The sequence below is a fragment of the Theropithecus gelada genome, chromosome 19 (genome assembly GCF_003255815.1).
Source record: "Theropithecus gelada isolate Dixy chromosome 19, Tgel_1.0, whole genome shotgun sequence".
NCBI lineage: Eukaryota > Metazoa > Chordata > Mammalia > Primates > Cercopithecidae > Theropithecus > Theropithecus gelada.
In genome coordinates, this window is record NC_037687.1 from 45,568,751 (window position 1) to 45,596,515 (window position 27,765).

At 45.7% G+C, this 27,765-nt stretch overlaps 1 protein-coding gene across 1 annotated transcript in view; it reads right to left on the reverse strand.

The window, feature by feature from the left end:
- The window catches only part of KIAA0355 (KIAA0355 ortholog), a 92,169-nt gene that overhangs the window by 20,838 nt on the left and 43,566 nt on the right, over positions 1-27,765 (reverse strand). Inside the window, exons 4-9 of the mRNA XM_025368493.1 lie at positions 16,431-16,640; positions 9,030-9,170; positions 8,718-8,813; positions 8,433-8,594; positions 5,770-5,928; positions 1,372-1,469 (exon numbers count right to left, since the gene is read on the reverse strand). Of these exons, the coding sequence (XP_025224278.1) occupies positions 1,372-1,469; positions 5,770-5,928; positions 8,433-8,594; positions 8,718-8,813; positions 9,030-9,170; positions 16,431-16,640 (866 nt within the window). The remainder of the gene's footprint in view (positions 1-1,371; positions 1,470-5,769; positions 5,929-8,432; positions 8,595-8,717; positions 8,814-9,029; positions 9,171-16,430; positions 16,641-27,765) is intronic.

The following is a 27,765-nucleotide window of genomic DNA, read 5'->3' on the forward strand; positions in this document are numbered from 1 at the left end:
AATATACTAAACTGCCCTCCAGAAAGGCTGTATTTATTCAACAACCCTTTTGCCTGTTTTCACAGTCTGGCTCTAACTAGTATTGTCACTATATTTAGTATAGTTATTCTAAAACAAGTTAACAATATTCTGGGCAAAATGACATATTTTTTTTTTTTTTGGAGATGGGGTCTCGCTCTGTCACCCAGGCTGGAGTGCAGTGGCACGATCTCTGCTCACTGCAATCTCTGTCACCCAGGCTTAAGCAGTTCTCCTGCCTCAAGCTGGGATTACAGGTGCACGCCACCATGCTGGGCTAATTTTTGTATTTTTAGTAGAGACGGGGTTTCGCCACATTGGCCAGGCTGGTCTCGAACTCCTGACCTCAGGCAATCCACCTGCTATGACCTTCCAAAGTGCTGGAATTATTACAGGTGTGAGCCACCCCACCTGGCCCCATATGGTTTCTTTACTTTGTCTCTGATTATTATTATTATTTTTTTTGAGACAGTTTTGCTCTATCGCCCAGGCTGGAGTGCAATAGTGCAATCTCAGTTCACTGCAAACTCCACCTTCCGGGTTCAAGCGATTCTTGTGCCTCAGCTTCCTGATTAGCTGGGATTACAGGCCCCCGCCACCATGCCTGGATAATTTTTGTATTTTTAGTAGAGACGGGGTTTCACCACATTGGGCAGGCTGGTCTCAAACTCCTGACCTCAGGCAATCTGCCTGCCTTGGCCTCCCAAAGTGATAGGATTACAGGTGTGAGCCACCACACCTGGCCATTACATTTTCTTAATCTATTTGTTGATCATATGTCTTCTTTTCTGACTTAGCTGTTCATGTCCCTTGACCATTTTCTTCTGATTTGTAGGAACTTTAAAAACAAAAAAAATTAAGAACAATCTTTTATCTATTATAAGTGTTACAAATATAATATCTAAAAATGACTGTCCCAAGATTTGTAAAGACATTGGGTGTGTCATAACATGAGCTCAAGATCATCAGGGTTGTAGTTGGAACAGAGGAGAAGGAATTCTGTGTTCTCTACTCAGCTTTAGTGAACACTGGGTGAGAGAAAATGATATACTATGTTTAAATGCTGTAGACTCAGTAACAAAGATAATACTGCTCATTATGATCCAAGAATATATAACATTTTAGTTACCTTATGGTCAATGAGATCATTTTTCAGACCTCTTGGCTTTCTCATCATAGACCAATAATCATGACACATGCCACTAACATACCACTGCTGCCCATAAACCTGCATGTGCAGCAAGACTTGCTGCGTCAGCCAGCGTGGGGATTGTTCAAAACAAGGCCATCATTTCAAAGATGTGCAAACGTCAGTGAGAGCTTAGGCTCCGGTGAAAGTAAGAGGCACGTTACCATGTGGATGGGACTTGAACCACGATTCTAGAGCCTTCTAAACTGATCTGGGGGGCATAGGCTTCTTTATTCTCAATCTGTGCTGTGTCAACCACCACCTAAGATAGAAAAAAACAACAAATAACAACAACCAGCTTTCAGAGAGGAAAACGCATCAGAATAAAATCCAATACATAAAATGACTCTCTAAGAACTATTCCCCTAGCAGCCTAGTTATGCCAAGGCCAGTCAGAGCCCCACGAAGACAACAGCAAGCAGTAAAGATGACCAAATCTAAGAACATTTCAACAAACACAAACCACATTCTGGGCATGGGATTTACTGAACTGGCAAGCACCTCTAGCACTTTTTCCAAACTATAAATATGTTAATTAGGAGGAATTAATGTGTGTCCTTTATCTTAGTATTTTTTACTTTATGCACTTAAAAGAAGTAAAAGTATCACTGAAAGTCAAACCAGGCTGGGTGCAGTGGCTCAGGCCTGTAATCCCAGCACATTGGGAGGCTTAGGTGGGTGGATCACTTGAGGTCAGGAGTTTGAGACCACCATGGCCAACATGGTGAAACCCCCATCTCCGCTAAAAATACAAAAATTAGCCAGGCGTGGTGGTCCTGCAGTGCAAGCTACTTGGGAGGCTGAGGCAGGAGAACTGCTTGAACCCGGGAGGCAGAGGTTGCAGGGAGCTGAGATCGTGCCACTGCACTCCAGCCTGGGCGACAGAGCGAGACTCCATCTCAAAAAAAAAAAAAAAAAAAAAAAAGTCAAACCAATGCTTCGATAAGCCCATTTGTCATGACATGCCCAGAAGTGGATGAAACTTTTTTTAAAGATTATTTTATCCTCAACTATCAATAAAAACTGAACTACTTCAGGACAGAGGAAGAACTAACCCCTTTTTGAATAATTTCCTCTTATTTCCAGGAAGAGTCTTTAATACTAGATAGGTGATAGAGTATCCTATGTAATCTAGAGTCTGACAAAGTGATGAATATATTTCAAATAACTAAAAGAATGTTTTTATTTTATTTTATTATTTTTTTTTTGAGATGGAGTCTTGCTGTGTGGCCCAGGCTGGAGTGCAGTGGCGCAATCTCGGCTCACTGCAAGCTCCGCCTCCCGGGTTCACGCTATTCTCCCGCCTCAGCCTCCGAGTAGCTGGGACTACAGGCGCCCGCCACCACGCCCGGCTAGTTTTTTTATACTTTTAGTAGAGACGGGGGTTTCACCATGTTAGCCAGGATGGTCTCGATCTCCTGACCTTGTGATCCACCTGCCTCGGCCTCCCAAAGTGCTGGGATTACAGGCTTGAGCCACCGCACCCGGCCAAGAATGTTTTTAAAAATCATAAAATATTTAAAAACCAAATCTGTAATATTTCAGAAGGGGTAAAACTGTATAGAGTTGTGTTTCATATTCCAAACTCAGCCTCTAATGCAGCCAGCTTTCACTGGTTTAAAGAGTTCCCATAGCTGATCTGCAATGACCTTTGGAAAAAACTTCCTGTCAAAGGAATAGCCATTGTTGGACCACACAGGTGTTTCCTCTCTCCTCCCATCCCCAGAACCACAACCTAAAGTCACACATAAAAGCATCCTGCAATCAAGACGCAAGGAACTAGGAAGAAGTTTCTGCTCTCTGAGTAACATGGAACTTTTTTTTTTTAACCTACAGTGTTTTCTCAAAATAGCCTTTGTGCCTTTTGGCCTTATTTTGCACACTTCTTTCAGGGGAACTCATTGGCATGGTCCTTGCAGTTTCAGCTAAATGGTCTCTGGGAGTATAGATCAGTATCGTAAAGCCAATGGGCTTTTCCATGCTTCAGCAAGGCATGTCTGGTTTACTACTTCTTTTGGAGGTCCCTATACTGAGGAAAAGATCCCAAAGGAAATGTAACTCATTACTGTGAACAGGCCCTCATCTGAGTCTCCACAAGGCAGCCCCACCCGGAGCTGGGCTGCCTGAGCCCTGACCCGCTTGAAACAAAAGGACAGCATACCCTCAATAGCTCTTTATGTGAATAAAGTAGGAATCAGACTAAAAAACAAGTTCTTTAATTTTCTTAATCTCCAATTAGGTCCTTCCAACCTCTGACTGAAATGCCGTATCTTTTTTTTTTTTTTGAGACTGGGTCGTACTCTATCACCCAGGCTGGAGTGCAGTGGCGCAATCTCGGCTCATTGCAACCTCTGACTCCTGGGCTCAAGTGATTCCCATGCTTCAGCCTCTCAAGTAGCTGGGATTACAGGTGCCCGCCACCACACCTGGCTAATTTTTGTATTTTTAGAGACGAGGTTCCGCCATGCTGGCCAGGCTGGTCTTGAACTCCTGACCTCAGGTGATCTACCTGCCTCGGCCTCCCAAAGGGTTGGGATTACAGGTAGGTGTGAGCCACCATGCCCTGCCACCATATCTTTTTCAAAAGTTGTCATTTACTAGAAAGGGAGATCAAATACATAACATTCTATGGGTCAGTGGTGCAAACAAAAAGCTACATGGTGGTTTCAGATGTTGATCTCCTGACCCACTCAACTCTGGCCAAAGTTTTTTTTCCTCTGAAAGATGAACAAATCATTATTTTTTAGTTGATGTTACTTTACTGCTAAGAAGGAGATAAACAGAACTGGTATACAGTGACTGGATCAGGGCACTACTTATACCATTGTGGTCAAGGTAGGCCTCTCAGAGGAGGTGATTTTGGAGCTGACACCAGGAAGATAAGGAGTGACCCACATGATAATCAGAAAGAAGAGTATTTTCAGATAAAAGGGGCATCAAGAGCACAGGCCTGGGACAGGAAGAAGCATGGGATGTTTGAGCAACAGACATCCAATGTAGGTCCAGAATAGGGGCTAGGTTAAGGGGCCCTGTCAAATTATTACTAATGTAATTTTTCTTTTCTTTTTTTTTTTTTTTTAAGGGCCAGGTATGGTGGCTCATGCCTGTAATTCTAGCAGTTTGGGATGCCTAAGTGGACGGATCACGAGGTCAGGAGTTCGAGACCAGCCTGGCCAACATAGTGAAACCTTGTCTCTACTAAAAAATACAAAAATTAGCCAGGCATGGTGGTGCATACCTGTAGTTCCAGCTACTCGTGAGGCTGAGGGAGAAGAATCACTTGAACCCGGGAGGCAGAGGTTGTGGTGAGCCGAGATCACGCCACTGCACTGCAGCCTGTGCAACACAGCGAGACTCCATCTCAAAAAAAAAAATTACCCGGGTGTGGTGGCGGGCACCTGTAATCTCAGTTACTTGGGAAGCTAAGGCAGGAGAATCACTCAAACCTAGGAGGCAGAGGTTGCGGCGAGTTGAGATCGTGTCACTGCACTGCAGCCTGGGTGACAGAGCAAGAGTCTATCACAAAAAAAAAAAAGAAAAAAATAGAGGCAAGGTCTCACTATGTTGCCCAGGCTGATTTAAAACTCCTAGACTTGGCCGGGCGCGGTGGCTCAAGCCTGTAATCCCAGCACTTTGGGAGGCCGAGACGGGTGGATCACGAGGTCAGGAGATCGAGACCATCCTGGCTAACACAGTGAAACCCCGTCTCTACTAAAAAACACAAAAATCTAGCCGGGCGAGGTGGCGGGCGCCTGTAGTCCCAGCTACTCGGGAGGCTGAGGCAGGAGAATGGCGTGAACCCGGGAGGCGGAGCTTGCAGTGAGCTGAGATCCGGCCACTGCACTCCAGCCTGGGCCACAGAGCGAGACTCCGCCTCAAAAAAAAAAAAAAAAAAAACAAAAAACTCCTAGACTTAAGCAATCCTCCTGCCAAAGTGCTGGGACTACAGGCATGACCTATGGGGCCCAGCCTGTAATAGTTTTCTTAAAATGAGCAAAGCCCATAGCATCATTTTGCAACTAGGTTCCCTGCAAATATGTATTATCAATCTGATTTTTCTTTTTCTTTTTCTTTTTTTTTTTTTTTTTTGAGACGGAGTCTTGCTCTGTCGCCCAGGCTGGAGTGCAGTGGCCAGATCTCAGCTCACTGCAAGCTCCTCCTCTCGGGTTCACGCCATTCTCCTGCCTCAGCCTCCCGAGTAGCTGTGACTACAGGCACCCGCCACCTCGCCTGGCTAGTTTTTTGTATTTTTAGTAGAGACGGGTTTCACCGTGTTAGCCAGGATGGTCTCGATCTCCTGACCTCGTGATCTGACCGTCTCGGCCTCCCAAAGTGCTGGGATTACAGGCTTGAGCCACTGCGCCTGGCCTGATTTTTCTTTTTAAAGAGATTTTTTAAATGCTGCTCTTCCTTTACCTTGTCTACCTTCCTGGTCTAAATTCCATAGCACCAAATAACTTTTTAAATTATTCAATATTTTCACACATGTGTCTGCACCACATCCTCATATGCCTGAAACATCTTGGTATTCCACCTATCATCCACCACCCACACTCACTCACCAGTCCAGCCTGGCCAAACAGCAGCTGCACCGCCGTCTTGCAGGCACCCCGCCATGTGGATGGGCAAACCTGGTTCAGCACTTCAGTCACAGGAAAATCATCCCTGGATGTGATTCCATTATAGCAGCCTGCTTCCTTCATCAGCTGTAACATTGTATGCTATAGATTGATAAGAAGAGAGTTCACACCTCAAGACAAAGCCATGCAAGGTTCTAAATTTTGTAAAAATGCATTTATACAATCATCCTTAAAAGAAGAGCATTTTATTTATATGTTTTTTGAGACATGGTCTCACTCTATCATCTAAGCTGCAGACCAGTGGCATGAACATAGCTCACTGCAGCCTCGACCCCTCAGGCTTATGTGATTCTCCTGCTTCAAGCCTCCCCAGTAGCTGGGACCACACAGGCAGGTGCACACCACCACACTCAACTAATTTTTAAATTTTTTGTAGACGTGGAGTCTTGCTATGTTGCCCAGGCTAGTCTGGAACTCCTGGGAGAAGGGCAACTTTTTTTTTTTTTGAGACGCAGCCTTGCTCTGTTGCCTAGACTGGAGTGCACTGACACAATCTCAGCTCACTGCAACCTCCACCTCCTGAGTTCAAGCAATTCTTCTGCCTCAGCCTCCTGAGTAGCTGGGATTATAGGTGCCCGCCACTACACCCAGCTAATTTTTTTTTTTTTTTTTTTTTGAGACGGAGTCTCGCTGTGTCGCCCAGGCTGGGGTGCAGTGGCACGATCTCGGCTCACTGCAAGCTCTGCCTCCTGGGTTCACGCCATTCTCCTGCCTCAGCCTCCGAGTAGCTGGGACTACAGGCGCCGCCACCACGCCCAGCTAGTTTTTTTTTTTTTTTTTTGTATTTTTAGTAGAGACGGGGTTTCACTATGTTAGCCAGGGATGGTCTCGATCTCCTGACCTCGTGATCCACCCGCCTCGGCCTCCCAAAGTGCTGGGATTACAGGCTTGAGCCACCGCGCCCGGCCTTAATTTTTGTATTTTTAGTAGAGATGGGGTTTTGCCATGTTGCTCAGGCTGGTCTTGAACTCCTGACCTCAGGAGATCCGTCCACCTCAGCCTCCCAAAGTGTTGGGATTACAGGCATGAGCCACCACGCCTGGCTCAAGAAGAGCATTTTAAATACACCCTAATTATGTCATTTGAACTTCTTTAGTAATGATCATCAATCACTCTCAGAGATTTTCTCAACTCCATAGAGTGAATGACTAGATATGGATACATACGCAATAATATACACAGATTTCTATACCAGCACAAAATATAGAATTATTTAGCAATCTACTGATGTGAACTGATTGAGGAATTTTGAAATTCTGAATCCCTCCAAATAGGGAAACAAAATCATCTGATACAAGCAAATACCAATTAAAATCTCAATTTTATTTTGGATGACCAAGTAGTCAGGTATTCAGGCTCTGGAAACAGATTACATAAGCTCAAATTCTAGCTCTTCTACTTTCTAGCTGTGTGACCTTGGGTATCAGTTCCCAGGTGTGGCAGGTGAGCCAAAGGGCAGCACCCCCACCTCGTGGGTGAGCATTAAGTGAGACAATGATGTGGAGCACCTGGCACAATGGCTGGAACACATGATGTTCCACAAATAATCATTATCACTGCAGCATTATGACAGTATCTCTCTTCTTATGTAATTCATACAAGTCCACAGACAGACATTAATCATAAACAATATCTTATAGTGTACTTTCAAACCCTTTCTGTTAAACATCTGAATAAAATTATGAATAAAACTCTCTTGGTCCAGCTCGGTGGCTCATGCCTGTAATCCCAGCACTTTGGGAGGCCAAGTAAGGTGGATCAGCCGAGGTCAGGAGTTCGAGATCATCCTGGCCAACACAGTGAAACCCCGTCTCTACTAAAAATACGAAAATTAGCCAGGCTTGGTAGCACATGCCTGTAGTCCCAGCTTCTTCAGAGGCTGAGGCAGGATTGCTTGAACCTAGGAGGTGAAGGTTGCAGTGAGCTGAGATAGATCACACCACTGTACTCCAGCCTGGACGAGAGAGTAAAACTCCATCTCAAAAAACAAAAAAAAACTTGCTTGACAAATGTCTGATTAAAGTCTCCATAGGTCTGCTTTTTAATTTTTTTTTTTTTTTTTAAAAGACAGAGTTTTGCTCTTGTTGCCTAGGCTGGAGTGCAATGGCACAATCTTAGCTCACTGCAGCCTCCACCTCATGGGTTCAAGCAATTCTCCTGCCTCAGCCTCCCGAATAGCTGGGACTACAGGCGTGCACCACCACACCTGGCTGATTTTTGTAATTTTAGTAGAAATGGGGTTTCACCATGTTGATCAGGCTAGTCTCAAACTGCTGACCTCAGGTGATCCACCTGCTTTGGCCTTCCAAAGTGCTGAGATTACAGGCGTGCGCCACCACACCCGGCTGATTTTTGTATTTTTAGTAGAAATGGGGTTTCACCATGTTGATAAGGCTAGTCTCAAACTGCTGACCTCAGGTGATCCACCTGCTTTGGCCTTCCAAAGTGCTAGGATTACAGGCGTGAGCCACCACGCCCGGCCCCATTTTGTTTTTTAATCTACATCCTTTGCAAGCCTTTACATTTCTCTTAAGAACTCTATTTTCAAGTTCACACTCAGTTGCTGGAACCCCATGGAAAGCTACCGTCTTAAGTTTCAGATTGTCGGCGGCCGACTCATTAAAGGAGACGCCCTTCAGGAAGTGCGATCCTATCTGCACAGGGACGGTGGGGAGCTCACACTGCATGGGCTGCGGGGGTGTCTGCCTCCGCCCTGTCTGCTGGGCTTCCGCCTCGCTGCAGCAGCCCTGGAAAAGGCATGGATGGAAGAGGAGAGGTGACCCATCGCTCATCTGTTAAAACACTTGGTTCACATTACACTGCAGCAGCAGCACCCTAGGTCCCCAGAGCTTTAGGAAGGAAAAGCGTACCTGCAAACTTGCTTCAATCGCCTTTGGATTCAGGTGGAAGCCAGCTTTCATTGCATATTCACAGTGTCCTAAGCTTTCCAGAGCTATCTTATATGCCTGGAAATAAGTTATTTTTAACAATCAAGATCATAAAGCAAATTATAAGATGACAAAGTTCAATGGAAATAGAAGTCTTAAATTTCTATAGCTATTAAAAGACTCGAGGCCAATTACTACTCTATAACCCTTTGTAATTGGTTCAACATCACAACTTTAACTCCCTCCCTTGTTTCTATCCCATGGAAATCAGTATGTCAGTTCTGAAAAACTTACTTGCAAAGCACTGTCAATTTTTATGTTCAGTTCTTTTAGCTGGTGCTCAGGAATTGCTGCACTTTGAGAACAAAAGAGTTGTTGAACTTCAATTCCTGCCAGGCAACCATCACAGCCTCTTTCTCTTAGCCTAGATGTCGCCTGCAACATATATAGTAACTGGTAGGTAAAAGAGGGTTGCACAGTTCTTGCAACATTAGACCCACAATAACAACAAGAAAAACTCCCTCAACTAAAATGCAGCAATAAACCATCTAAGCAAATAAACTAGAAGTTCTAGATTGTTTGTATTGCAAAGTGAGCAGCCCAAATTTTGAAAGCCTAATTAACCATCCTGAAAATAAAGGAAATCTCCCTTTATTTTATTTTTTTTTTGAGACAAGGTCTTACTCTGTCACCCAGGCTGGAGTGCAGTGGTGCTATCTCGGCTAACTGCAACCTCCACCTCCCGAGTTCAAGCAATTCTCCTGCTGAACTCAGCCTCCCGAGTAGCTGGGATTACAGGCGCCCACCACCGTGCCCAGTTAAGTTCTGTATTTTTAGTAGAGATGGGGTTTCATGATGTTGGGTCAGGCTGGTCTTCAACTCCTGACCTCAGGTGATCCACCCACCTCGGCCTCCCAAAAGCTGGGATTACAGGCTTGAGCCACGACACCCGGCCGAAATCTCCCTTTATTTTAGGAACCCTGGAAAAAAGACTTACCTACTTGTTATTTGTTTTATATATACATATATATATTCAGACATTTTTAACTTTCCTGCTTTAAAAAGACAGGTTACCTAGAATATTGGCACTTGGAGTTTCCAGAATAAAAAAAAAAAGAAAGGAAGAACATACATGGTTGGGCATTCCTATACAGTGAAGGAAAAGGCCACATGAATACAGAACAGGAAAAATATACATTGGCATGTTAACAGAAAAACAGAGCTTTTGAAATCTGCACAGAAAATTAAATATTTATTGTTCAGTCACTACATATGTTTATGAAGAGTAGATAAGCAAGATAGAAAAGGAGAAACTAATCTCTGTCATTTGATGATTAAATGCAGAAAATATATACATGGATCAGGACAAGAAGAGAATACAGAAAAATATATATTTGATTTATTAGATGGGATTACAGATGAACTGTTTTTAGGTTTCTATTTTTGTTGCAATTCTGTGAACCAAGTAACATTTTTAGCAGTTAACTTTTGTTCTGCTGGGCCAGTGTAGGAGTTGTAATATTTACAAAACTTGCAGACTACAGGAAAATGACTAGCTGCTATAATGCCGTAAAGTTCCAAAGCTTTGGTTTCACAAACTGTATGTAAACACCCTTCCCTGAAGCCTAAGAGTCTCACAGTTTAAAACTGTTTGACTCTTTCTAAGGATCTTTCAGTCAAATATTTAGCTCACGCAGGGCGCGGTGGCTCAAGCCTGTAATCCCAGCACTTTGGGAGGCTGAGACGGGCAGATCACGAGGTCAGGAGATTGAGACCATCTTGGCTAACACGGTGAAACCCCGTCTCTACTAAAAAATAAAAAAAACTAGCCGGGCGAGGTGGCGGGCGCCTGTAGTCCCAGCTACTCGGGAGGCTGAGACAGGAGAATGGCCTAAACCCGGGAGGCGGAGCTTGCAGTGAGCTGAGATCTGGCCACTGCACTCCAGCCTGGGCGACAGAGCAAGACTCCGTCTCAAAAAAAAAAAAAAAAAAAAAAAAAAAAAATTTAGCTCACAAGGTGGTGTATTAGGTTCATGCTGGAGCACAAAGCTGCTCCTTAACCCCTCCTGGAGCTGACAGCCTCATGGCCAAAAAGGTGAACAAGGAAAACATAATTATAAATGGAGAAAAAACACTGAAGGAAACAGAGGACTATACCAGGGAGTGTCCTAGACACCCAGAAAGCAGTATTTAGGGTGAGAATTAGAGGAGAAGGTCATAAATGGAATTGCATGTGTGTGGGGTGGGGTGGGGGTGTCAAGACCTACAGACGGGTCCATGAAACAGGCCAAGGATCCAAGATAACAAAGACACATCCAAGGAACTAGAGCCCAGCGAGCGAGGGCAGGGTGGCCACTGATAAGGCTGGCCATCAAGGCAGGAGCCAGACTAGGCAGGTCTAGGCAGGTCATGCCGAGGGGTCCACGTGCTACCCTAAGGAAATGAGAAGCAACATCATCCAATTTTAAAATGAAGGAGAGCAAGACAGGGAGGGGAGAAGTAACGATTCCCTGAACGAGGGTAGTGATAAAGGACATGGAAGAAGGGGACAGATCTGGGATAGGATTTTGGAGGTGGGACCTGCCTGGTTTTCTTAAGGACTGGACTAGGTATGGACATGATGGAAATGCTGAAGGATAAATCTCAGCTTTCTCAAGTGAACAACGCAGTGTGGGATGGCACCGCTTACTAGCATAGAGAGGGTCTAGGGAGGAACAGGTGAGTGGAGAGAGGCTATGCCCGAGCCACCTGCGAGACCCCTGGTAGCAGCTGAGCTCAGGTGCCTGAAGCCCACAGGAAGTGGGCGGCTCACTGATCACACACATTTGAGCCCTCTCCCAGGACACAGGTGGCTTTTTGAGTCCCAAGACTGTATGGAGAACCCCTAAGGAGAAGGGCGCTATAACTGAGCCTGGAGAAACTCATTCAGAAGTTGTGTTGAGGAAGGAGAGGCCAGTAAACTAGATGAAGAAAGGATGACCCAAGAGAAAAGAAAGCTTGGTTCCTGGATGTCACAAGATGAGCGTATTTCCAGGGAGGAATATTCTCCACACTGCTGTGAGCTGCTGAAAGTTGTTGAAAGGCTTCCCTGGATTTGAAAACACGCAAGGAAGGCACCAATGACCTTGATAAGAGAAGGCATGTTCTTTTATAGGAGTGGAAGCCAGATTTCAGCAAGCTGAATGACATCATGTACATAAAGTTTCAGACTGTGTAAAATAATACCTTATATATGGATACATTCATATATGGAAAAATACTAAAATACGCACAAGAATCACAGGCTTCAAATTCAAAAGAGGTTATTTCTAAAGACAAAGGGATGAATAAGAAAGTGGAGAGGTACAAAAGGGATTCAAGTGAATTTGCAGACTGGGTGCAGGAGCCTAGGAGCTGGGGACCAGCCTGGGAACATAGCAAGACCCTGTCTTTGCAAAAATAAGTAAACAGTAAAATAAAATAAATAATTAGCCAAGCATGGTGGTGCATGCCTATAGTCTGAGCTACTCAGGAGGATTGCTTGAGCCAAGGAGGTCAAGACTGCAGTAAGCTGTGATCACCACTGCACACCAGCCTGGGCAACAAAGCAAGACACAGTCTTTAAAAAAAAAAAAAAAAAAAAAATATGTAACAGGCATGAGCAAATATGGCAGGCAGCTAAAAGGAAGATACTGATGGGTATGAAATGTTCTATATGCCTGAAATACTTCAACAATAATTACTTTTTAGACTACTCTGGGTAAACTGTCTATGGGGTGTGCCAGGAGCAGTAAGGAGCCACAGGGTGCAGTAAAAATAAAATAGTAATTTTTTAGAATGAATGAAAAGTGAAAGAAAGGCAGACAACTACTCCAAGAAGTTGGCTGAGAAAAGAGCAGAGAAATGGACTTTTCTGTGGGAAGCATCTTTGTATACTGGCAGGAACAGGCTGAGGATGAGGGAGAGAAAACACTGGGTCACACCACAGAAGTTGGGCCCTCGACGATGGGGGCAAGGCGGGCACCGGGCAATCCTGGACAGGAGGAGACAGCACCTCCCCTGCTGTCATGAGGCAGGAGAAGGAAGAAAAGATGGGTGTGAAGTGGGGTGGCAGGGGCGGTGGTGGCTTGGCCACATGAGGAAGAAGGGCTGCCATCAGGGAGATTCTATTTTCTCAGTGTAGTGGGAGGTGGCATCACTGGCTGAAAGCAAAGGAGTGTAAAAAGAGTAGAAAGGCCTGGACAGACTAAAATGGTGGCAGAAAAGGTCAAGGTGAAAAGGTCAAGAGAGCACTCGGAGGCCTCCTACTGTGGGCTGGTCCTCAGCATGAGTGATCCAGAAGATGGAGCAGGGGACCAAGGCAGGTGTTAGGTTCACATGTGTGAGCTGAACAGTCAGGAGGCTGGGGCCCAGCAGCCAAGAGGACACCAAAGGCTGTAAAGTCACACGACAAGGCGACAAGGCGCAGGTCTGGACCTCAGGGTCCAGCCGTCTACAATAAAGCCAACTGGTCCCACCCCCACACACAGCCTCCAATTAGCATTCCAGGGCCTTTCTGATGAACAGAAAGCCAGCTCAAGGAAAGTCTTTGGCATGAAAGACAGACCAAAACATGCAAGCAAACAGGAAAAAGACCAAAACATGCAAGCAAACAGTGAAAATTAAAAAGAAATGACAACAATGCAGCAAATGGCATGAAATTGAAATAATAAAAAAACTAGAGACTGGACAATATTAAGATGTGAAAAATCATGTTTTGAAAATTTTACTAAAGAAAATTTCCAAAACATAAAATGAAATACTTTGCCAAGTTCATTATGGAATGATGTGAACTAGACATTAATGAATCACTATACTGTTAACTATAAATTATGGTTTACTCTGTGTTTGCCTTTTGGGATAGTTTTAAAAAATTATTTTTTGGCCCGGGTGGTGCCTCACGCCTGTAATCCCAGCACTTTGGGAAGCCAAGTCAGGTGGATCACCTGAGGTCAGGAGCTTGAGACCATCCTGGCCAGCGTGACAAAACCCCATCTCTACTAAAAATACAAAATTGGCTGGGCATGGTGGCGGGCACCTATAATCCCAGCTACTGAGGAGGCTGAGGCAGGAGAACTACTTGAACCCGGGAGGCGGAGGGTGCAGTGAGCGGGGATTGTGCCACTGCACTCCAGCCTGGGCGAAAGAGCAAGACTCTGTCTCAAAAAAAAAAAAAAAAAAAGAAAAGAAAATTATCTTTTACTCTGTAAAATGGAGCAGTAAGTCCTAGTTAAAGTCTCAACTTCTAATGTTTATTTTTTATTTCTCATACTGGAAACAAAGATGTAGTAAAATGCCTACAAGAAATGTCACCCATGGCCAGAAGTGGTGGCTCACACCTGTAATCCCAGCATTCTGGAAGGCCAAGGAGGGTGGATCACCTGAGGTCAGGAGCTCGAGACCAGCCAGGCCAACATGGTGAAACCTCATCTCTACTAAAAATAAAAAAATTAGCCTGGCGTGGTGGTGTGTGCCTGTTATCCCAGCTACTCAGGAGGCTGAAGCAGGAGAATTGCTTGAACCTGGGAGGTGGAGGTTGCAGTGAGCCAAGATCACGCCATTGCACTCCAGCCTGGGCAACAAGAGCGCAACTCTGTCTCCCAAAAGAAATGTCACTGATCATAGGCAAAAGTCTCCTTAAAACAGACTTTTTCAGAGCTGTTTTTGATTGCCTTTTATTTAAGCTTAAATGCTTCTGGCTGTGGAAAAGGAATAGAGAATGCCACATCAGAGTGACTAGGAAAGCAACCCTGTGCTAGGCTGGAATCGCCCCACTGGAGTGGCTCCCTGCAGCCCACCATTCAGTCATAAGACTCGCACAATTCTCCCCCACGTTATTGCTGATGACCATGCCACACCATCCCACACCACTGCGCTCTCTATCCACTAGGGAGCCAACCTCTGGTCTAGCTCTTGCATGATGGTTAGATTTTATAAACATATCTGCTGTGCTGGGAAATAGCCAATCTTCCAACGGATAAAAGACTTCATGTTGGTCCGGTGTGGTGGCTCATGCCTGTAATCCCAGCACTTTCAGAGGCCAAGGCAGGTAGATCACAAGGTCAGGAGTTCAAGACCAGCCTGGCCAAGATGGTGAAACCCTGCCTCTACTAAAAACACAAGACTTAGCTGGGCTAAAATACAAAAATTAGCCAGGCATGGTGGCGGGCACCTGTAATCCCAGCTACTTGGGAGGCTGAGGCAGAGAATTGTTTGAACCCAGCAGGCGGAGGCTGCAGTGAGCCAAGATCGTGCCACTGTACTCCAGCCTGGGTGACAGGGCGAGACCCCGTATCAAAAACAAAAAACAAAAAACAAAAAAAAAACTTCATGAAGTCACATAAAGCATACTAGAGAACTGCTCAAATCACATGTAAAGCAACTGACAAATGAGGATGTAGGCAGAGTTAGACCAATTAAGAATCTTGTCCACGCCTGTAATCCCAGCACTTTGGGAGGCTGAGGCAGGCAGATCACAAGGTCAAAAGATCAAGATCATCCTGGCTAACACGGTGAGACCCCGTCTCTACCAAAAATCAAAAAAAAAAAAAAAAAAAAAGCCGGGCGTAGTGGCAGGCGCCTATAGTCCCAGCTACTCAGGAGGCTGAGGCAGGAGAATGGCGTGAACTCGGGAGGCAGAGCTTGCAGTGAGCCAAGATCACGCCACTGCACTCCAACCTGGGGGACAGAGTGAAACTCCATCTCAAAACAAAACAAAACAAAACAAAAAAGAATCTTGTCTGGGCACAGTGGCTCATGTCTGTAATCCCAGCACTTTGGGAGGCAGAGGTAGGTGGATCACTTGAGCCCAGCAGCTCAAGACCAGCCTGGACAACACAGTGAGACTCCATCTCTACCAAAAAAAAAAAAAAAATAGAATAATAGTAATAGTAATAATAATAATAATAAGCTAGACATGGTGGCATGAGCCTGTAGTCCCAGCTACTTGGAAGAGGCTGAGGTGGGAGGATCTCTTGAGCCTGGAGGTCCAGGCTGTAGTGAGCCTTGATCACAGCACTGCACTTCAGCCTAGGCAGCAGAGCAAGACCCTGTCTCAAAAAAAAAAAAAAAAGAAAGAAAGAAAAAGAAAAGAAAAACTTAAAGAATTAAAAAAGTTTCAAAGATTCCAAGCCCTGCTATAGGGAATGATTTGACTAGCAAAAAACAGACAAAATTCCCTGTGTCCACTGAGCTCTCACCCTGTTGTGGTTTTATCTTTGGAGCCTGCCATCCCATCTGTCTGCCAAACACTCCTGCTCGCCTGCCTCGCTGCCTGGCTGGCCACTTACCCTCCCCAGACAGCTCCACCCCATCTTTCCTGACTTGGGTGCCAGCCTCTTCTCACTGGTCCCCCATCTTAGCTTTCCTGCAGCACTACTGTTCAGAGACATGACCCTCCCTTCCTCTGGCTCCCGCACATCTCCATCCTGGCCCCTTAACCCTGTTTTTGTAAGCCTATTCTCCCAGCAGGCTGTGAGTAGAGGTTGTCATCCTAGTGCCTGGCACAAAGTGGGCATTCACAAAGATGTTCACTGTTAAATGAATGAACAAGCTAATGAAACAGTTTAAAACGTACATTTCTAAATAAAATGGCTCTTTTGAGAATCAACAGGCAAAGGCCCTCTGGAGCCTCTCCTATTTGAACACAGGTACCAATCTCCCCAAAGCCAGGGTTACCTCAGCAGCCCCCCGCCAGGACCGCACAGCTTCTTCCAGTTCAGGTGTGTGGCCCATGCCAGATAAGCTGCCGCCACTGCTGCTGTTCTTTTTTTCTGGCACAATGACCTCAGCAAAGCAAGAGTGAGCCACCGGCTGGACCTTCTGTAATGCATGAGTCAAAAACTGGAAATGGACTTGCACCACAGTCAGGAAACATCGCCCCAACACCTGTGAAAACAAGACAGCCAGGGATGTTTAGGTTGTGGGTTGCTGTTGGATTCGCGCAGTAAATTTTCAGTGACTAACTTAATAGAAGCAATGGTTAACTGGAATTCCAAAATCATACAAAGTTAAAAGGCCACCATGCTTCAGAAGGATCTGCCTTTGTTTTTGTGTTTGGACCTCGGTGACTGATGCCTAGAAGTCAAAACATTTCCATCAAATAACAAGGTCCAAGGTTGAAATAAGTCTTCCCATTTCCCACCAACTTGCCCCTAATCCTGTTCTCCACTCCCTACATCTGGACTCACACCACTTCTGGTGTCTTTGAGCTCCTGCTGAACCACAGTCATCCACAACTGCAATTATGTCCACACAGTATTCAGAAGGTAAAGAAGAAAACTGTGCAACTGAAAATCTGAAAGAAGGCCAATTTGACCATAAGACATTCCATTGAAAATGGAATCCAAATATACTGGTTATTTTAGTAAGAGTGTTAACATAGTTATTAACATAGTCATATGTCATCTTTCCAGTCTTACGAAACAAAGCTGACAGACCAGTCTTCCAGGAGTCAAGAAAATATAATGGACAGCTCCATTCATGAGTACCATTAGCCTGATATATATCCGTGATTGGGGGCTAATAGACCAAGTAGGAAATTAACTTAAAAAATACTATACACATAAATATGTAATTATAATAAGATGTATACTAAATACATACTACGTGCCACAAACATTTTCAGATATGATTGTGCATTTCTCTGGCAGCCTTCTGGTATGGGCTAAGGCTGTTCTGACAGCTCCTTTGCTGCTCCTCCCTGTTACTCTCTTGCGTAAACCAGTTACAATGTGTTCTCTATCATTTATTATTTATCTTTCTTTTTTTTGAAATGGAGTCTCGCTCTGTCACTCCGGCTGGAGTGGAGTGGCATGATCTCGGCTCACTGCAACCTCCACCTCCCGAGTTCAAGCGATTCTCTGACCTGAGTGCACCATCACACCCAGCTAATTTTTGTATTTTCAGTAGAGATGGGGTTTCACCATGTTGGCCAGGCTGGTCTCAAATTCCTGACCTCAGGCACTCCACCTGCCTCGGCCTCCCAAAGGGCTGGGATTACAGACGTGAGCTACCATGGCCGGCCTTATTTCCTCTTTAACACAGGGCAAAAACCTGCCACTTACAAAGCAACCTGACCACAAACCTTCCAGATTATTGACATTTTTTCCTAATCTCTCATAGTTGTTTTGCCCACATCAGATCTGACAATAATACCAACAAAAACCTTTTGCAGCTCTTTTATCCTGTTTCCTAATAATCTTTTTGTGGAAGATATTTTTTTTTTTTTTTTTTTTTTAAGACGGAGTCTTGCTCAGTCGCCCAGGCTGGAGTGCAGTGGCCGGATCTCAGCTCACTGCAAGCTCCGCCTCCTGGGTTTACGCCATTCTCCTGCCTCAGCCTCCGGAGTAGCTGGGACTACAGGCGCCCGCCACCACGCCCCGCTAGTTTTTTGTATTTTTTAGTAGAGACGGGGTTTCACAGTGTTAGCCAGGATGGTCTCAATCTCGTGACCTCGTGATCCGCCCGTCTCGGCCTCCCAAAGTGCTGGGATTACAGGCTTGAGCCACCGTGCCCGGCCTGTGGAAGATATTTTATATTTCTTTGGCTTATGCAGATTACTTACTCACAACTTACTTTACTGAGTTTGCAATTCACCCAACTGAGCAGGAGTGGACCTGAGAGAGCCGGCCCTCAGCCCACTGCCTCGTGGAAGTAGTGAAGGTCAGGGAACTATGGCCATTGCTTTTTACAAGGAACCAAAATCCAGCACAGTGCCCATGCACTGTCCTGACCCTTGAGCAGCACACAGTAAGACTCAACCTTCCTCTCCCCTCAGATGAACACGTGGACTCTCTGCCTTGTGGCATGCACCTGGACCTCTTACCCTGCCTTACCTCACGCACATGCGCAGATTCCTTGGGCGCAGTGCGCAGGTGGACCTCTTGCCTCGCCTCAGCATCTACCCTTTGCCACATGCCCTCTCAGTTCCCACAAGTCAGAGCTGTTTCCTAGAAAAGCAGGGGCAAGCCAGTTCCCAGCATGACACTTATTCTCTCTGAATCCCTCCTCACCCCGTGGAAATCACCAGGACCAACTAAAGCAAACAAAAAACCGCACACAAATCTCACACCAAAGCATCCGCCCTCCAGAGTGAACAACTGGCATTACAGGCTGAAGTCCCCCAAACTCCTGGGCTTCCACTCACACCTCCTCAGAGCACTTCCCCCAGTGCTCTGTGCTAGACTGGGCAGGGTGAGGGACACAGAGGCAGCGCACCCAGGCCAGTTAGACAGGTGCCAGGAGTAGAATAAGCAGCAGCTATTCAGTCCTATAGAGCACACAGACAGCTTTAGTGGAGCAAGCAGCCTGGACCTGACCAACGCTGGAGAGTCACATGGGCTAGAGCATTCAATCCCAGGAACCACCCTATGAGGTCATCCTCCCTTCACAGACAACAAGATCAAGATATAGAAAGGCTATGAAATATTGTCAAGGTGATACAAAACTAGATGTGGTGGACCAGTCACCTGACTCAAATGTCCATGCCCTTCACTTGTGTGCCCCACTGCCTTCAGCAGACTCTAAACGGGGATCGACTGGCACGTGACAGAAACTCCACCTTAAATGGTGTAGGCTGAAGGTATCCTCAATCTCCTCATCCACTGCAGACACAGGGAGGAGGAGTGAGCTGGCTCCCCAGGGACACAAACTCTTCCTCCCTCTCCTTCCTCAGCACCTTGGCAACTATGGGAAGCTGGAGGAGGAGGAGAAAGGGAAGACGCCATGCTCCATTAGCTCTGGGTTCACACACTCACAGCTCTGACGGACACAACTGAGTCATTCATTCTCTCAATAAATATATAACATGGGGATGCCTAATACGCACCAAGCACAAGGAGCTGGGAACACTACCGGAAAGAGAATGAGCAAGTCCCTGCTCTCACCAGGGTGACATTCTAATGGGGGAGTCAACAGGCAATGAACAGATATGCAAGGTCGGGTGCTGCTGGGAAAGGAACACAGGCAGGTGGGAAGGAAAAGGCTCTCCGAGGAAATGACCAAGGGCAAAGAGAGAGCTACCCTATCACCTCCTAAGGGGCAAAGTTCTGAGGAATGGCTGAAGGCCTGAAGGAGGGCCCCCAGATCAAAAACAGGATGCTCTCTGACAAGGCCATCACCCCTGGGGAGAATGAGGTAGAGGAAGCCCTCTTGCTATGGGGTGGCAGTAAGAAAGGCAGAACGCTGCTGTAGGAAGGAGTGGGGTAAGAGACTCGGGTCAGTTTTAAAAGGCATTGTCTGTGTTGTCTCCACCACTTAGGACCTGTTTGACCTTGGATGAGTCATTTAACCTAAGCTTCTTTCCTATAAATAAGGAATGAGGACAACAGCTCAGCCACTGTGCACCTCCCTCTCCTACCCAGGATGCCTGGAGACCAACTCAGTCATACAAATTATGATTGTAACAAAATATCTGTGCTGTAAATAACTTATTCAAAGCCAATCAAACCAATGGTTAATGTTGGACCTTGGAAACAGCCGTTTCATCAGATAGCTGCTCTAAAAATTTACCCAGAGTAGCAGATGCATAACCACCACCTTCTCTTAAGACACTACAGAGCTCAACCTCTGGCCTGCCTTTGCCCACCTTTCCTCTATGAGGATCTCATGTCTTAGCTGAGCTCCCCGCCTGAAACAGACCCCACTCTCCTTGACCCAGGGATGAGCCAGTCCTTGGGTGTCTTCCTGACATAAATTTGGGAGTGTGTGACCCCAGGGCTGTGGAAAGCTATTTTCTCCTTCACATGGAGAAAGTTTCCTGGACTGTGTGGTTCAAATTGCAGAACAGGTATGGGAAGCTGGGGATGAGCAGAGTGGCCAAAGGCAGGCATTTAAGTTTAAAATGCCAGTGAAGCTCTATCAACAGCTACCATTTTTTGAGTGTTTAAATACCAAGCACTTTACATTTGGTGAACCATCCCTGTGGGGTGTGAGCAATTCACCCATTTTACAGATGACAACACTGAGGTTTACTGAGATAAAGAAACTTGCTCAATGTCAATCAGGTAATAAGTGGGGATCTGACACCAGGTGTGTTTGACTCCAAAAGTTGTGTTGCCAACCACCAGACTACACTTTCTTCCTTTGACAAGACCTAGAATGTAGCCACAATAGTGGATAAATACTAATCAGAGGAGGAGCTATGGATTACAGACGGCTATCGGGGTCTACTGAATGAGAGCCTGTTTTCTTTTTTTTTTTTTTTTTTTTTTTTGAGACGGAGTCTCACTCTGTTGCCCAGGCTGGAGTGCTGTGGCCGGATCTCAGCTCACTGCAAGCTCCGCCTCCCGGGTTCCCGCCATTCTCCTGTCTCAGCCTCCCGAGTAGCTGGGACTACAGGCGCCCGCCACCTCGCCCGGCTAGTTTTTTTTGTATTTTTTAGTAGAGACGGGGTTTCACCGTGTTAGCCAGGGTGGTCTCGATCTCCTGACCTCGTGATCCGCCCATCTCGGCCTCCCAAAGTGCTGGGATTACACGCTTGAGCCACCGCACCCGGCCGAGAGCCTGTTTTCTAGCAACCTTGATGTTGGAAGAGAAGTGTGCATGTTTACCTTCCTATTCCTTTGCACACATACCACATCTGCTGCTAAGGATGTTGTGTTCATGTACGTGACCAGAATACCTTTTCTTTTTGATGATATTTATATTTTATTCAGATTGTAAAACAGTTTTTAATTTAAGGCCTTCCTATTTGGAGCCCCAAAAGACTACCCTTTCTTTTTTTTTTTTTAGACGGAGTCTTGCTCTGTGGCCCAGGCTGGAGTGCAGTGGCACAATCTCGGCTCACTGCAAGCTCCACCTCCCAGGTTCCTGCCATTCTCCTGCCTCAGTCTCCAGAGTAGCTGGGACTATACGCGCCTGCCACCACGCCCGGCTAATTTTTTGTATTTTTAGTAGAGACGGGGTTTCACTATGTTAGCCAGGATGGTCTCGATCTCCTGACCTCGTGATTCGCCCGCCTCGGTCTCCCAAAGTGCTGGGATTACAGGCATGAGCCACCGTGCCTGGCCAAGATCACTCTTTCTATACCACTGCAGTTGTTGAAGATCAACCTACATGTCAACTCTGCTTTCCTGGAATATTTCAAAGTTTAGTTGCAGCTATTCCTCTTCTAGGCTCAGGTCTGACTCAGCCTGTAATACCTGCATGTGGTTGGAATTATGGAGTGCCCAAGTCCACCCCATTTCCCAAAACATGGTGTGATTTTCACATCAATACAAATAATTTCTCACTAAGTTCACTGTTCTGCTCAACTCCATGAACTCGAGTTCATCTTTTTTATATCCCTTTAGAGTGAGGAACAAGTAAAACTCTCATACATCCATTTATTTCCGATTACTTTAAAAACCCAGTGTAAGTAGGTCCAAGATGGGTGCTTGTATTAGAAATTCCAAAGCATTCAATCATTTCTTTCTCTTCAATACTCATTTATACCTTAAATGTTACATTAGGTTCCTAGTGTCCTCAACCTTGTTCTTAATGAGGTCTCTTGTTCTGATGATCACTGGATTCATTACATAATGAGCTACACACTAGAATGTGACACAAAGACCCAGAGATACAGAGAATGCAGTACACCATGCCTGGACTATAGAAAGTAATTATGAAGATTATGCTACAGTAGAAAAATGTAAGAAACAGGCTTACTGAAACTAATAAGTAAAAAACTAACTAAAGAACAACCCAGTCTCCTTGCAGTCAGCAATAACCTAGAGCATAGAAAAGCTAGGCCGGGCGCGGTGGCTCAAGCCTGTAATCCCAGCACTTTGGGAGGCCGAGACGGGCGGATCACGAGGTCAGGAGATCGAGACCATCCTGGCGAACACGGTGAAACCCCGTCTCTACTAAAAAATACAAAAAACTAGCCGGGCGAGGCGGCGGGCGCCTGTAGTCCCAGCTACTCGGGAGGCTGAGGCAGGAGAATGGCGTAAACCCGGGAGGCGGAGCTTGCAGTGAGCTGAGATCCGGCCACTGCACTCCAGCCCGGGCGACAGAGCCAGACTCCGTCTCAAAAAAAAAAAAAAAAAAAAAAAAAAAGAAAAGCTGCCATGCTATGTTTAGAACAAATGAGGGAGAGAAAGAAAGCTCATGCCCAAGGGTGTCGGAACCAACACCAAATGCTAATAATTCACACAAGAGTACATTCTGCCCCCGGACACGCTGCTTCACTGCTGGTGAAAATAACAGCATGGGCAGTTTCTGAGTTCATATTTCATGGGCAATGCACTGTGGTGCACAAAACCTTTTGTATCAGTAATACTCATCATCAATAAGTCAGGGGGGGAAAGATTAGCTATACAAACATACAAATAGTTCTAAATATTCCTAAATAGGTATAACCATTGATTGTATGATTCCTAACAGCCCATATTTGTACCTATAGATTTTTTTTTTTTGCAAAAAGTAGATTGTGTTGTTTTATAGTTTGCTTTCCAAAATAAAATATATTAAAAATTTGTTACCATATCAATATACATAGGAAGTTTTATATTTCAGCTACACACTGCTATAAATCTTAACACACCTAATAATAATAATTACCAAATATCATCCAGGGAAAAAATGAAATGCCACTCAAGATAACTAAGTCCATGTTAATTACTATTGAGTAATTTTTCCCATTCAAAATGCAAGTTTTGGCCAGGCACAGTGGCTCATGCCTGTATTCCCAGCACTTTGGGAGGCTGAGGCAGGCGGATCATTTGAGGTCAAGAGTTCAAGACCAGCCTGGTCAACATGGTGAAACCTTGTCTCTACAAAAAATACAAAAATTAGCCGGGCATGGTGGTGCACGCCTGTGATTCCAGCTCCTCGGGAGGCTAAGGCAGGAGAATCGCTTGAACCTGGGAGGCAGAGGTTGCAGTGAGCCAAGATCACAACACTGCACTCCAGACTGGAAGAAAGAGCGAGACTCCATTTCAAAAAATAAATAAAAACAAAATGCAAGTTTTCTCCATAATACACTGTGGGTTTATATAGGGCAGAGATAAAAATATATTTAAGTTATCCTGATATATGGCCTCAGGAGCCCATCAGAGGTCAGAAAATTCTTTTTGTTCACAAGTGTACTTTTTGTTAAAATTTGTCACTTCCATCAAGAATACTAAAATACCTCAATTGATAAACCGATTACAGGCCGGGCGCGGTGGCTCAAGCCTGTAATCCCAGCACTTTGGGAGGCCGAGATGGGCGGATCACGAGGTCAGGAGATCGAGACCATCCTGGCTAACACGGTGAAACCCCGTCTCTACTAAGAAATACAAAAAATAGCCGGGCGAGGTGGCGGGCGCCTGTAGTCCCAGCTACTCGGGAGGCTGAGGCCGGAGAATGGCGTGAACCCGGGAGGCGGAGTTTGCAGTGAGCTGAGATCCGGCCACTGCACTCCAGCCTGGGCTACAGAGCGAGGCTCCGTCTCAAAAAAAAAAAAAAAAAACCGATTACAAAGGCAAACAGGAAACTGGCAAATAGAAATCAGTCTCCAATCAGTCTCCATATGCCAGTCTCCTTATCATGACATATCACTTGGGTGAGGCCACTCTGTCACACTGGATGCCTTGCATGTTACCGCACTGAGACAGAGATCCCAATATCCACATCTGACAGGGACACTCCCAGCCGGCTGTATGTGCACAGTGTTCCAAGTGGTATAACTATGGCAAATCTTGGAATGGGGTGGAGAGGAGGCCTCACCTCCCTTCAGCAGCAGCACCCTTGCTTCATTTCCTTCCTAGCTCTCCAGCTGTTCCAGTTTCAGACTCCTGCGCGGCTTCCTATTAATCTTTTGACTGTAAATGTGGGAATGCCCCAGGGTTTACTCATTCTCCAACTACGCTCTTCCTTGATGACCTCCTTTAGTTCTCTAGCTTTACATTCATCTACTGACTGAGGGTCTCCAAGTTCTGGACCTCAACCCTCAACTCCAGATTTGTGTATGCAACTATCCTCTAGAAATCACCCATGGGATATCTAACAGGCATCACAGACCTATTATCTGAACTTACTCTTCCTCACTACTCCCCATCTCAGTAAATAGTACTACCAGAGAGTGACTACCAGAGGCTGGTAGCCAGAGAGTGACTACCAGAGCACTACCAGAGAGTGACTACCAGAGTGATTTACCAGAGTAAATAGTACTACCAGAGAGTACTACATAGCACTACCAGAGGGTGCTCATGTCATAAATCATGCAAAATACAACTGCTGAAATATTTATCAGCCTTTATTTATTTATTATTTTTATTTTTATTTTTCTGAGACGGAGTTTCACTTTTGTCACCCAGGCTGGAGTGCAACGGTGCGATCTTGGCTCACTGCTACCTCCGCCTCCCAGGTTCAAGCGATTCTCCTGCCTCAGCCTCCTGAGTAACTGGGACTACTGGCATTCATCCCCATGCCCAGCTATTTTTTGTATTTTTAGTAGAGATAGGGTTTCACCATGTTGGCCAGGCTGGTCTCAAACTCCTGACCTCAGGTGATTCACCCGCCTCAGCCTCTCAAAGTGCTGGGATTACAGGCATGAGCCACTGCGCCCGGCTGCAGCCTTTAAAAAGAAGGAAATTCTGATGCTAGCCTTAAAAAGAAATTTAAAGCTCACGAATGAGCCTTAAAGACATTATGCTAAGTGAAACACACTTGTCACAAAAGGACAAATATTCTATGAGTCCATTTATACAAGGTTCCTAGTCAAATTTATAGAGACACAAAGAAAGTTTGTTGCCAGGAGCTGGGAGGAGAGGGGAACCAGGAGTTATTGTTGAGCAGGTACAGAGTTTCAGTTTAGGAAGATAAGAAAGTTCTAGAGATGGATGGTGGTGATGCTTGCACAACAATGTGAGTGTACTTAACACTACTGTACACTTAACAATGGTTAAAATGGCAAAATTTATGTTACATATATTTTACCACAGTAAAAATACATATAACTACTTCTAGTCACCTCTGCTACCCTTCTATTCCAAACTACTATCATCCCTCACTTAGACTGCTCTAATAGCCCCTTAACTATCTTCCTGCTTCCATTTAATTAGAATCAGGTTTATCTACATATAACAAAACAAAAACAGAAACAGGCCAGGCATGGTGACTCACACCTGTAATCCCAGCACTTTAGGAGACCCAGACAGGAGGATCGCTTAAGCCCAGGAGTTTGAGACCAGCCTGGGCAACACTGTGAGGCTCCATCTCTACAGTAAAAAAAAAAAAAAATTAATTAAAATAAAACCCAAAACCAATATAGTGGCTTAAATAAGAACAATGTTGCCGAGTGCAGTGGCTCATGCCTGTAATCCCAGCACTTTGGGAGGCCAGGGTAGGTGGATCACCTGAGGTCAGGAGTTCGAGACCAGCCTGACCAACATGGTAAAACCCCGTCTCTACTAAGAATGCAAAAATTAGCCGGGCGTGGTGGCACACGCCTGTAATCCCAGCTGCTTGGGAGGCTGACGCAGGAGAATCGCCTGAACCCAGGAGGCAGACGTTGCAGTGAGCCGAGATCACACCATTGTACTCCATTGTACTCAAGAGTGAAACTCCATCTCAGACGGGGGAAAAAAAAACAATTATGTTTATATTTTTCTAAGATAAAACAAATCCAGAGCAGAGGGACCAGGGCTGGAATAGAGATGCCAGGGCATCACAAGGAGCCTGCTTCCCAGCTTTCTGCTCAGCACACTCATGCGAGGCTCCCATTTCTAGGTGACTTTATGGTTGGAAATGGCTAAATGGCCCTCAGCCATTCTGCATGCACTGGAGATGGTAGAAAATTGGGGGAGAAAGGATCACCCATTTCCCCTTAAGAAGACGTCCCAGTAATCTCATGCAGTACTTCTAGTTACACCATCAAGAACCAGATCTTATTCGTGACCACTCCCAGCTTTAAGGAACTAAGAGTAGTCCTTATTCCAGGCACAGTATGGAAAACAAAATGAGAGTTTGTTACTAAGAAAAAAGGGCAGCTTGGGCAATGTAATGGAATCCTGACTCTACAAAAAAAAATACAGTTTAGCTGGGTGTGGTGAAGTGCACCTGTAGACCCAGATAGTTGGGAGGCTGAGACAGGAGAATCACTTGAGCCCAGGAGTTCAGGCTGCAGTGAACTGTGATTGTGCCACTGCACTCCACCCTGGGCAACAAAGTGAAATCCTGTCTTGGGGGGGAAAAAAAGGTAAAGAAAGAAAGAAGAAAGGAAAAAAGAAAAAAGAGATTGTACATTGAGAGGCAGTTACCAGTATCTCCTCACTCTCCCCATGGCCTACTGGGCTATCTGCCCTGCCCCCACTCGGATGCGCTCTTGGTTAGGTAGGAGGTTCTGGTACGAGGGCTGGCCTTGGCACAGTGAGCTGGGTGCGGGGAGAGGAGCAGTTGAAAATTTTGCCGAATCAACAGACTTGAGGCTATTTTCCATCTGCATCACAGCACTCATCACACCTAGTGCCACTGTCTATTTATTTATCTGGCCTACCAGTCCTGGAGCGCTTTTATTGACCCTGTCATCTGTGCAACGCTTGCAGCTAGCTCATGTGTATTTATCGAGGCGGGTGGGTGGCTCAGCTGGAAGAAGAGGAAGGCAGGGCAGGTGGCTGGGCCTACTCAGGAGCGGTCCTAGTGAGAGCAAGGGTGCTCAGGGGTGCCTCCACATCAGGCTGTTTCTGATTTCCTGGCTCTGGACATTTCGTCATTAGCAGAGGGGCAAGGCAGCCTGTTCTCACAGTGGGATGGCCTCTGCCAACAAGCCCCTCTGCACTAGACTGCACCGGCCCGAGGCAGCGGGGAGGCAGCAGACACATAGGACACATAACCCCTTCGCTGGCTGGCCTCAGAAGGACTTCAGGCAAATGCTGTTTTATGGGTGCTCAGGTTCCTGGTTTGTAAAGAGGAGTGAGGCTGCCAGAACAGGCCATATCCAATCCTGTGAGGTCTCCCAAGCTGACCAGAACCAAAAAATTAATTCAGGAGAGCCAGTTCTATCTGAAATTATATTCCATGAACTCTCCTATTTGTTTCCTTCTAATCT